General features: G+C 43.2%; 1 protein-coding gene across 2 annotated transcripts; it reads right to left on the minus strand.

Moving 5' to 3' along the window:
- Window positions 1-2,244: 2,244 nt before the first annotated feature.
- Window positions 2,245-5,282, minus strand: sys1 (SYS1 golgi trafficking protein). Of its 2 annotated transcripts, none has more exons than XM_047158349.2 (4): window positions 5,129-5,282; window positions 3,605-3,849; window positions 3,309-3,376; window positions 2,245-3,078 (listed from the first exon to the last, which is right to left on the minus strand). In XM_047158349.2, the coding sequence occupies exons 2-4, from the start codon at window positions 3,764-3,766 to the stop codon at window positions 2,838-2,840; spliced, it is 471 nt and encodes a 156-aa protein (XP_047014305.1). In that variant the 5' UTR covers window positions 3,767-3,849; window positions 5,129-5,282; the 3' UTR covers window positions 2,245-2,837.
- Between the last annotated feature and the right edge of the window lie 7,510 nt (window positions 5,283-12,792).

Consider the following 12,792-nt stretch of genomic DNA (forward strand, 5'->3'; position numbering starts at 1 on the left):
TAGTACTTGGTTTAAAAACCCTTGTTGGCAATCACAGAGGTCAGACGTTTCTTGTAGTTGGCCACCAGGTTTGCACACATCTCAGGAGGGATTTTGTCCCACTCCTCTTTGCAGATCTTCTCCAAATCATTAAGGTTTCGAGGCTGACGTTTGGCAACTCGAACCTTCAGCTCCCTCCACAGATTTTCTATGGGATTAAGGTCTGGAGACTGGCTAGGCCACTCCAGGACCTTAATGTGCTTCTTCTTGAGCCACTCCTTTGTTGCCTTGGCCGTGTGTTTTGGGTCATTGTCATGCTGGAATACCCATCCACGACTCATTTTCAATGCCCTGGCTGAGGGAAGGAGGTTTTCACCCAAGATTTGACGGTACATGGCCCCGTCCATCGTCCCTTTGATGCGGTGAAGTTGTCCTGTCCCCTTAGCAGAAAAAAACCCCCAAAGCATAATGTTTCCACCTCCATGTTTGACGGTGGGGATGGTGTTCCAGGGGTCATAGGCAGCATTCCTCCTCCTCCAAACACGGCGAGTTGAGTTGATGCCAAAGAGCTCCATTTTGGTCTCATCTGACCTCAACACTTTCACCCAGTTGTCCTCTGAATCATTCAGATGTTCATTGGCAAACTTCAGACGGGCATGTATATGTGCTTTCTTGAACAGCGAACCTTGCGCGCGCTGCAGGATTTCAGTCCTTCACGGCGTAGTGTGTTACCAATTGTTTTCTTGGTGACTATGGTCCCAGCTGCCTTGAGATCATTGACAAGATCCTCCCGTGTAGTTCTGGGCTGACTCCTCACTGTTCTCATGATCAATGCAACTCCACGAGGTGAGATCTTGCATGGAGCCCCAGGCTGAGGGAGATTGACAGTTCTTTTGTGCTTCTTCCATTTGCGAATAATCGCACCAACTGTTGTCCCCTTCTCACCAAGCTGCTTGGCACTGGTCTTGTAGCCCATTCCAGACTTGTGTAGGTCTACAGTCTTGTCCCTGACATCCTTGGAGAGCTCTTTGCTCTTGGCCATGGTGGAGAGTTTGGAATCTGATTGATTGATTGCTTCAGTGGACAGGTGTCTTTTATACAGGTAACAAGCTGATATTAGGAGCACTCCCTTTAAGAGTGTGCTCCTAATCTCAGCTCGTTACCTGTATAAAAGACACCTGGGAGCCAGAAATCTTTCTGATTGAGAGGGGGTCAAATACTTTTTTCCTTAATGCAAATCAATTTATAAAATTTTTGACATGCGTTTTTCTGGATTTTCTTGTTGTTATTCTGTCTCTCACTGTTCAAATAAATCTACCATTAAAATTATAGACTGATCATTTCTTTGTCAGTGGGCAAACATACAAAATCAGCAGGGGATCAAATACTTTTTTCCCTCACTGTATTCATGCCAGAACTATATTTGGTTGGGCAGAATGCACATCCTAGTAATTAATGATTATGAGTAACGCTCACCTGTCCTCCTTCTACTCTCTCTCAGAGACTGATGTCTCAAAACTCCTCTCTAGCTATCCTACAACCTGTCCTCTAGACCCTATCCCTCCTCACCTTCTTCAGTCCATCTCTCCCATGTTACTACCTGCACTCACACACATCTTTAACGCATCCCTCTCCACCGGCACATTCCATCCATCTTCTTCCATCTTCTACCGCTTTATCCTTTTCAGGGTCACGGGGAACCTGGAGCCTATGCCAGGGAGCATCGGGCACAAGGCAGGGTACACCCTGGACAGGGTGCCAATCCATCGCAGGGCACAATCACACGCACACTCACACACCCATTCATACACTACGGACACTTTAGACACCGGCACATTCCCTGCCTCAAAAAAAACAACACTTAACCCTTCTGCCGTTGACAACTACAGACCTGTCTCCCACCTAATCTGTCCAAATCCCTTGAAAGAGCTGTTTTTAATAAACTCTCCACTTTTCTCACACAGAACAACCTCTTGGACACCAAGCAGTCTGGCTTCAAAAGCAGTCACTCCATGTAGACTTCTCTGCTTTCCATCACTGAAGCCTTACCAGAAGCAAGATCAACCTCTAGATCATCTGTCCTCATCCTACTCGACCTCTCTGCTGCCTTTGACATGTGAATCATCAGATCCTCCTGTCAACTGTCTCTAGGCATTACCGGAATGGCTTCGCGCTAGGTGGAATCTTATCTCTCAGACGTTTGTAAATGTTTTTAAGGAGGAGATGTGGTAAAATTTCTATGTTGCCACAGTAAATTACAATTCATGACAATAACAACAAAATTTATTTGCACTCATATACAGGACACACATACAAAATTAAGTATACATGTAACCCAAACTATTCCATCTTTCAGTTGTTATATAACTGCTAGATGAGTCTGTTAAAGGAAGATTTTTCTAATTACTCAGTAGAACAAATACAGAACATATATTTATTTTCCATTAAAGAATCAGCTCTGTTCTTCAGTGTCTATTTGCATACAACAACCCCAAATGCTTCAAAAAGTCTTTTGAAAATTAAGATTAAAAAAGTGCAATGAAACAGTTTATCTCAGGATTCAGTTATGCATTATTCTGGGGGTTCAAGCCTCCGTTTCAGAAGCATGACAAACATCCACTTAGCCAAAATGTATTTTATATGATTATGGAAAAACTTGAGTGATGAAAATTAAGGTATCTTAGAGGAAGTGTTTGTTTTCAGTCAATACTTGGATTCTGTTTGCATTCCCCTTTGCCAGTGGTAGTAAAAGTTAACACTGAACCCAGCTCAACATGCCAAGTGATTAAATCATGTCTGCCAGCTTATTCACAGCACAAAGCTGCTCTGAATGCACTGTCTGTCCATTACAGAGATTCTCACAGGTTGGATTTGGGGCCGCTATTCACAGGAATGGCCCTGAGCTCTGTCCGCATGCACAGGTACTCGCCTATGACTGCCATGAGGGCAATGCAGGCCGCATTAACCAGCCACCATGACAGAGCAGCAGGCAGGTGAGAATTATAGATCCAGCAACCAATCATGTGGAAAAAATGCACCGTGACTGTGAAGTCCAAACACTGCTTCCCCCGACGGATGAATAACCACAAGCCCAGAGCACTGCCAAGAGACCCAGATACATATACATTCAGTTCAATACACAGAGATATTAGGTCAAGCCCTCTAGGGTTAGAATGTATTTTTAAGTAATGGCACTGTGTTTTCATTTCACTTCAAGTTGTATACTGTACATAATTCTGTATGTGACAAATAAAAATCATGAATTAACGTAACAGTCCTATTGGATAAAGCACAATATAAATCAGACACTTCAAATAAAGGCCACACACCATGTGAGAGAGTTCAGAATGAATGCCATCATTGAGAGTCGTCCGTGTGTCGTTGAAAAACCGAGGATCTTTAAAAATGGATTGAAAAAAAAAGCAAAGCAATAATTTCAAAAGTGAAAGCAAATCTGGTTAAAACTGACTGTATAACTTTTAATACTTTCATTTCTCAGTATTTATTACATATCTCGGTATCATGTTTCAAAATATTCTGTATTGTTTGGTGATTATGGTGATTAAATGTCTGTGTCTTTGAGACCACACAGCAAAACTCTCCTCTCTGGGCTTAATAAACTTACTTCATAACTGAAGATCTGATCGAGAGATCTGTTGTTGTGCACAAGTCCATCCACGCCAGCTAGCCACAGGCCTAGGAAGCTGTAGTAGATGCACTGCATTAGGATGATCTGGGAGATGATGAGCACTGGATCCCAAATGTAGCTGCGGAACTGACTGGCCATCTTCAAGCGAGGACCACAAATCAACTCAAGACAAATACCATGAGTGGCTCAGATCTTCACTCTGTCACCCAAAGCAGGCTCTGCTGCAGATCAGGAAAGAAAATTCATTCTCAATGTACATATGTGATTGCAGTATAAAACATGATGCGTGTTGTTCATGACGAAGTGATGATACAATTTAGCACCACTGGTCTGTGAAGCATAGCCAGGGGGTACATTTGTATGTTGTAGCATTAAGATTTCCCTTCACTGGAACTAAGAGGCCCAAACATGTTCCAGCATGAGAATGTCCCTGTGCACAAATGAGCTCCATGAGCACAAGGTTTGCCAAAGTTGGAGTGGAAGAACTTGAGTGACCTGCACAGAGCCCTGACCTCAACCCCACTCAAAACCTTTGGGATCAACTGGAAGGCTGACTAAACCCCAGACCTCCTCATCCAACATCACTGCCTGATCTCACTAATGATCACAAATCCCCACTGCCATTCTCCAAAACCTAGTGGAAAGCCTTCCTTGAAGAGTGGAGGTTAATAACAGTAAAGGTGGACAAATCTGGACTGGGGATGTTCAACAAGCCCATATGAATGTAATGGTCATGTGTCCACATACTTTTGAGCATACAAATGTGTACTGACTAGACAACTGAATTGAATTCGTTTCATCCGAACTTCAATATCCAAGTATGTCACACTATAAATAATAATCACTTGAACATAATATATAATCTGTATAAAGTTCAGAAATAAAGAAAACAACAACAACATTTGAACAGTTAAAATAGTTGTTTATATTATGTTTAAAATTAAGCCTGTGCTGATGGGGATCGGTGGAATTTATTTTACAGTTAAAAGCCTATCTGGCTGCAAATAGTTTGAGAACCCCAGCTGTAAAATATATATGAACAGGACTGATGTACATTTTATTATGAAAGAATTGTAAGTGTAAGCATTGATTTGGGTTTCTATTGCAATACAGAATTCAAATTCTCTAAGAACATTCACTAAAGTAACTTTTATTAATATTTATCCTGAAACGGAATATTTAAAATAAAAAACTGCCTGTTGTAGGAGCCTTTGCTCCTATGTTCCCATGTTCTCTGCTAACGTTAGCAGTAATTAATCTGTCCTAGTTACAAGAGAATGTTGGATGAATTAGACTACCTTACACAGTTTATTTGAGCTATGACATGTTTCTATTATATTTTTAATCACAACAGGCCAAGTAGAGTGTGATGTAGTGCTACAGAGACAACTGCCAGCTTTCCAAATTAACATTAACCGCTTGTCTAAGGTGAAGGCTAACGACTGACAAACTTCTCGCCAGCCCATAACTGTTTATCATGAGAGCCTTACTTACCCGTACCATCGCTAGCATCGGAGTCTAAATATCAATCCCCCAAATGAACTAGGAAAAATTCCTCTAAAGTTCTAATAGCATTACACAATCATATACTCTGAACGGCTGACGACAAGGCTGAGTGAAGAAGTGGCAATGTCAACAAAGCAATGTGAAACTAGCACCAGCAACGCTTCCGGTTAACCGAATATTCCAAAATAAAAGTCCTGACAAATGCACACCTACGATAAAAAAATATTATCAACTGACGTTTTCTTGTGAAAAGTAACTTATTCAAAACCAAAAACACAATTCACTCTCTAGGTTTGCTTGTCATCTGCATGACTAACTATGTATTTTACTAGTGAGCAACATTACATTTACATGTATTCATTTAGCAGACGTTTTTATCCAAAGCAACTTACAAATGAGGAAAGTCGCTTGGGATAAAAGTGTCTGCTAAATGAATACATGTAAATATAAATGTAATGTAGCTAATGGTAAATATTGCTCATTAGTAAAATACATAGTTATCATGCATAGTCATAGTTAGTCAAAATACATAATTAGTCATGCTAGAAGCATAAATGAAAAACCCCGCGTTCCCTCTCCCTCTGTAGTTTCTTTTTGCTGGGGAGAGCCGGAGCTTAGCCTGACTTTTAGCTAGCTGTCAGTGCAGACCAGTGTTACCAACATAACCACTTTACAGACCCCTTTTAACGATTTTTTTTATTTTTTTTACTTTAAAAATAAATAAATAAGTAAATAAAAAGCGCCTGATGACAAATCTAGCGACTTTTTGGACAAACCTTAGTGACTTTTCAAATGTCACCAGTACTGTGCTGCAAGCGCGAGGTCTTGCTTTCCCGCTGCACTCTCACCTTTAACAATGTCATGGATAACGAAATGCCCTTTGTCCCAAATTTACATCATTCATATGAGAATGTTTATAAAATGGTAGACGAATGGAATGCAACATGTTTTAAATGTAAAATAGTACACATTATTACAACCTAGTTCTCTTGTTCAAAGTAGTTATAGTGTTCAAAAACATTTTATATCATTCATGTTTCATACCTGTCAGTTATATACTATCTATCTAAACAGATTATAGATTAGCTTATATATAGAGATAGAATTTATATAGAATAGTTAATCATTATACCTGGTCTCTTCCAATATGGGGGGGGGGGCATTAGTTTCAAAAGTTTGAGAACCTCTGATATAGAGGAATGACAATAAAAACCCTCTTGACTTGACTTGAAAGTACATCTCATTTTATGAGCCTTTCTTTACTCCAGCATATTATTATGTTTTATGGAGTTTTTTTCAGAACACTCACGTAAAATATACTACTTAAATATAGGAATAAAGTACAATTACTCAAGAATTTTCCATCTCTGGTGGCTTGTAATACAGCAGACTATAATATTTTAATAATGTTTTATAATGCATTTGTGGTGCCTTGTAAGGGGTAAATTGCAAGTTGTAATGACGTCTTTTCTCACCTCGGGACATTCAGCTGTACGAAGTGGGCAAAAAACATGGACGCCTTCATGAAAGGGTGTCTATTGTTTTCTCTGTCAGAGCATGTAAAGCTAACCGCTTTTACAGTTACAGGCCTGAATAGCTATTGGTACTGTTGTACTTTAGTGAACTTTAAACATTCATGTAACATTCTGGACTTAAATTGCTAAAACAGCAGACAATAGTTTGTAGCTTAGCAACAAGGCAAGGTCACCAGCAAGTAGCGTTTCCAACAAGCTAATCAGATAACGTTAGTGATAACTCTAATAATGGTGAGTAGTTTCTCAAAACAGTGAATATTATGGTCAATGTTACAGATTTAACCAATTCTGTATATTAACTGATCTAAAGCCATTACTGCTTTAAACTACTTTAAAAGTAAGTAAGTTATTTACAGTTCACAGAGTGTGCGGCCATGAACACTTGTATGTACTGTTTACAGAGTCAAGTTGAAAAGTTGACATTTCAAGTTGAGGGGTCATTTTCGGTGGTTTTGACTAGTTGTAGGAAGTGAATTACAAGTTGTCATCAAACGCAGCATACGTGTTACAAGGGAGCATGTACAATGAATATACAGTGGTTTGCAAAAGTATTAGCCCACCTGAAATTGATCAGATTTGTGTGTCGAAGTGTGATCGGGCGGTGAGGGTCTCAGCCGTCTTCGGTTACAGCCAGGGGGCGGAGCCTTCACCCGTGTCGGATTTGTCTGAAAACCCGAAAAACACACAATAGCGATTAGCAGACATGCACTTGTCGCAAAATATCGCCTAACGTACGCCAGATACTTGTGCACATGCTCGGAGATCCTTCTCTCCTCTTGCGAGTGGAATATTGCCCTTTTATATTTTCCCCTCGATCCCTGGATGGTGGAATTCTTTACACGCGGTGCACCATTCACGAGCCGTGGGTGTGTCGGTGGCCCCGCCCTGCTGCCATGTGCTCTCCGGCCAACCAAAACATTGGTGCCGCTGAAGCGGAGTTGTCACTTCAGCGCCACTGTGGCGGTCGTGGGAGGAGCGATCTTTGTTTCCTGATGGCAGCCCACTGCCATCTTGTATCGGGCCCACAGTGCATCCCGCCGCGAGAGGCCAACTGCATTCCCATGGTGGGTCCCTGCCCGGTGCTGTACCTGGAAAGAGAAATCCTGCAACGAGAGGAACCATCGGGTTGGAGGAACCATTAGTGTCCTTGGCCTTGGCCATCCACTGCAGTGGGGCGTGGTCTGTCACCAGGATGAAGTGCCAGTCAGGTAGTATTGCAGCTCTTCAATGGCCCACTTTATCGCCAGGGGCTCTTTCCACGGCTGCATACTTCCTCTCAGTTGGGGACAACTTTCGACTGATGTAGAGGACCGGGTGTTCCTCCCCGTCGAAGGTCTGCGAGAGAACAGCGCCCAGCCCGGTCTCGGAGGCATCTGTGTGTACGGTGAATGGGAAGGTGAAATCTGGGTTGAGTATCACTGGGGCACTGGTGAGGGCCTCCTTTAGGGCTTGGAACGCCTGCTCTGCCTCCGGAGACCATTTCACATGGTCCGGCTGGCCCTTCTTCGTAAGGTCTGAGAGGGGGGAAGCTATAGAGGAGAAGTTACGAACCTGCAGTAATACCCTGCCAACCTCAAGAAGGCACATACCTGTTTCTTTGATGTGGGCCAGGGGTAGTCCTTCACTGCCTTGATTTTGTTCACCTGTGGCTTCAGCATACCCCAGCCAATACGGTAGCCCAGGTACTGTGCCTTGGTCAGCCCTGGGTGGAACCTCCCCCAGGTGGAACAGTTGGTCTGACCAAGTGGAGGAGTGGATGACTACGTCGTCTAGGTAGGCGGCCGTGAACATACGGTGGGGTTGCAGGACAATGTCCATCAGCCGCTGGAACGTTGCAGGCACCCCATGTAGCCCGGATGGGAGAACCCAGTACTGCCAGTGACTGGTGGCTGTACTGAAGGCCGTCTTCAGTCTCGCGACCGGTGCCAGCACGACTTGCCAGTAGCCTTTCGTTAGGTCCAGGGTAGATATGAACTGGGCCCTCCCCAGTCGCTTCACAAGGTTGTCCATATATACACACACACACATATATATATATATATATATATATATATATATATATATATATATATATATATATATATATATGAGAGAGAGAGAGAGAGAGAGAGAGATAGATAGATAGATAGATCAGTGTATATGACCAAGGTGAAGCTCATACACAAATATTAAAAACCCAACTGTTGTTTCGCGACTTTGAAGCATAAAACTGAAGGAAAAAAAGGTTTCATAAACATGTAACCAAGGTCAACACAATCACTCATTAAAACACAGTGGGTCTTGTTTCATTACGTGTTCATTTTGGATCAAGATGGACATAAAATCAATATATGTTCAGCTTAAATTAAATTAAACATTGAAACAAAATACAGCTTGTGTACAGATTGTGATAAACTGGATAACAAAGTTACTTAAAACAATTAAATGCGTTGATATTAAATATAAACCCCACCAGTGGGGGAAATGAAGCTGACCGAAAATCGACGTTGATTCACTGTTTGTCTTTTCAACACTGAAAAGCAATGAATTATCAACATCGAGTCAATTATTATTTAGCATTGAATGTTCAACCTCAACCAAAATGATGATTCTGATGGAATTTCAACATCGAATCAGTCACCTTGCTTTATTTCTTATAGAGAGAAACCATCTTTGGCCATGGCACCATGCACAAGCCAAACCTTTAAGCATTTTATAAAATACAATACTTTCTGTCAAGGCTGCAGACAATAAAAAACCTGTGATGGTGAATAGTCGTGAAGGAAGCTTGCTTTTATTACTTGTAATTATCTCCAAGAAAAGATTTTAAAACAAAAAATGAAATGTCATATTGAAAAACCATATGATCAGTGATTGGTTGTTGGGAACAATGGCGATCAGTGATTGGTTGTTGGGAACAATGGTGATCAGTGATTGGTCACAAGCTCAACACAATCAGGCATTACACACAGATGGTGAGTGAAGCGAACCTGCTCTCTCAACCTGTCAGCAGCTGCGATGTGAGCTGGAGAGCCGTATTGAGTGCAGGACATTGACTCACATATGCTCAGAAAGTCACTAGATTTGTTGCTAAGCTCTTTTTTGGAATTAAAGTCACTAAAGGAGTCTAAAAAGTTGCCAAATCTAGCGACAAAGTCTCTAAGTTAACACAGTTGTAACTTCCACATGCAAGTTTGTCACGTCATATCTGTCGGGGGGGACCCAAGGGGACCTAGTGTTCTCATGTAAAGAGTGAAAAGGAAGAGCATTAAGTGATATTATTTATATTACTTATAAGTATATAATGAAGTAAAAAGTACTTATTATGAATAATAAAAATTTTACATTTTTTTCCATAAGGGATGCCATTGCTCATCGTGTGAGACGAGTTGGCTGACTTATCGGATAGGGTCGTGTATTGTCCGTCTTCTCAATTGGATCTCCATTAGCCGGGATTGTGGCCTCGCTAGATCAAGCTACAGTCTTGAGTGTGAGCACAATCGCTAAGGGTCATTGAGTGAAGAAGTGCCTTGAAGCCGAGAGAGACGTTGGCCGCGATGTCAGTGAGTCACAGTCGGGATGAGAAAAGCTCAAGGCATTTTGATCAGCAGAAGGCGGCTCTGGAGCACCTGTCCAGCGGTACAGAGATGCCGAGCATCTCCGCCTCAGACAGGAGTGGACAAATGGAGGACAGCGAGGAAGGAGTGTCCAAGGTAAGGACTCATTCTCTAGTTCTGTATCATCTGATCTCCTTTTACTGTCCAGCAGAAATGTAATACTACACTAATAACGATGTATTCTACACACTTTTATTCATTGTTTAATTGACTCAAGAGAATTAACTCTCACTTTTGTAATGTAGCATACATTGAACTTTACTAAGTACTGTCAGTTACTGTGATGTTGCTGTAATGTTTAATGGTTTGGCAACCTCTCTCTGTGTGTTTGGCAACCTCTCTCTGGATCTCTCGGGGAGTGACTCCAGCTAGCAGGTACAGCTTGTTGAGTGGGGTTGGCTTGTGACATCCGGTTATGATGCGACAGGTGTCGTTCAGTGTGGCAGTCAACTGTGTGGTGTGCACGGAGCGGTGCCAGAGCGGGCAAGCAAACTTGCCAGCGGAAAAGCACAGCGCCAGGCCAGTGGTGTGCACAGTGTGAGCTGTTGTGCCCCAGCTGGTTGACGTCAGCTTTCGCAGCAGGTTGTTGCACGAGTTGACCTTTTGTCGGGTGTTAAAGCAATGAGCTTTGTACGTGAGCGCCCTGTCCAGTGTGATCTCAAGATATCTTGTGTAAGGGCAGTGCTTGATCTCTACACCATTCCAGGTGACACTCAGGGCTCTCCTTGCTTGGTGCTTGCGCAGGTGAAATGCGCAAGTCTGCGTCTTTGAGGGGTTAGTTCTGAGGCAGTTGGCCTCATAATACTGTCCTAGATGTTTCAAGGCCTCAGACAAGATCTACTCTACTTCTTCAAAAGAACTTCTCTGCGCTTCTACGGCCAAGTCGTCTGCATACATGAAACGTTGTGTCTGGGGCGGGCTGGGTTGGTCATTCTTGTAGGTACTGAACAGGGTTGGGGCCAGGATGCTACCCTGTGGAAGACCATTTTTCTGACACCTCCAGTGACTCTTCCCCGTGTGGAGATGGACTTGGAATCTGCGGTTGTGGAGCAGCTTGTTGAGAATTTTCATGAAGCCTCTGTCCTTGGTAATATTTGCAACTTTCGCAAGCAGTCCCTTGATGTTGACCGTGTCATAGGCAGCAGATAGGTCGACAAATGCCACGGCTGTAATCATACCAAGTTCAAAGCCATCCTCAATAAACTGCGTCAGCTTCAGTGTCTGACCCGTGCAGGACTTCCCGGGTCGGAACCCAACCTGTTCAGGTATGAGTTGGGGCTCGACCACGATTGTGAGCCGGTTGGGCAAGCACTCGAACAGCTTATAGGTGTGGCAGAGAAGAGATATTGGTCAGTATGTAACAACCTTTGATTTTCTCCAAGCTCTTGGTATTCTAAGCATTGTTAGGCAGTCATTGTAAAGTGTCAGGAGCCATGATGTTGCCACTGGACCAAGGTTCTTGATCTGCTCTATGGTAAGATCATCAACACCAGCTGCCTTTCCATTTTTCAGAAGTTTCACTTAAGTGACAACTTCAAACAGTGTGAATGGATTACTTATTTCGCTGCTGTCTTCCTGTGCTTCCCCTACTAGTGCAACTCTAGGTAGTCGATGTGGCGGTTTACCGCTGAGCAGCAACTGGCTCGCGACCTGATTAGCGGTGACTTTTCCAGGGTTCGTAGCTGCAGGGGGGTCACCCGTTAGCCTATGGAAGGTGGACCAGCCTTTTTTGCTGTTGTGTGTCATGTCGATGTTCGCAACTGTGTCTTCCCATTTTTTCCTACGGCTCATGGACAGCTCTTGCATCAGCTCGGCGCCGGTCTGTACGGTTTCCTCTGAGAAGGGGTCACTTTCGTACAAGGCCTCATACATTTTAAGAAGTCCTGATGCCTCTGCGTTAAGCCCAGAGATGTGGTGTGTGCGGCAGCCTCTCGGTATGGTTAACATGACACAGTTTGGACAATTTTAATTAATTCATTGTAGTTCAAAGAGTACAGAGTTTCTCGTCGATACCCTCTGAGAATCGAGTCCAGTCTGCTTTACCGAAGTTGAACCGCCGCCGGAATGCAACCTTAATTGGTTGTACTACAGCTTGCACCCGGCACATGATGGGCCTGTGCTGTGTTTTCGGGAGGGGTTTGCAGACAGACTTTGAGCACTGCGGGCTGATGTTCTCGCTGACTAAGATGAGGTCAGGGTTGTAGCCGTGTCGCCATTGTCCGCTGTTGAAGGATGCAGGTAGCTTCGGGTTGTGGAGGAGAGTGAGTCCGTTGGCCTCCGCCCATGCTTCAACCACTTCACCATCGGAGTTGGTGGATTGATAGCCCCATGGCGTGTTGTGGCTATTGAAGTCTCCAACAATCAGTCTAATCCGTTTGTCGTAAGAATCGCTGATATCCCAGGTATTGAAAGGTTGGGCAGGTGGTTTGTACACAGATGAGATTGTGCAGGTACCGACGTCAACAGTGATAAGCTCTATAGTGTTCCGATGAGCAAGTTGTAACTGTAATGTCTAGTTTGGTGTAGA

This window comes from Ictalurus punctatus, chromosome 11 (assembly GCF_001660625.3).
Source record: "Ictalurus punctatus breed USDA103 chromosome 11, Coco_2.0, whole genome shotgun sequence".
NCBI classification, from domain to species: domain Eukaryota; kingdom Metazoa; phylum Chordata; class Actinopteri; order Siluriformes; family Ictaluridae; genus Ictalurus; species Ictalurus punctatus.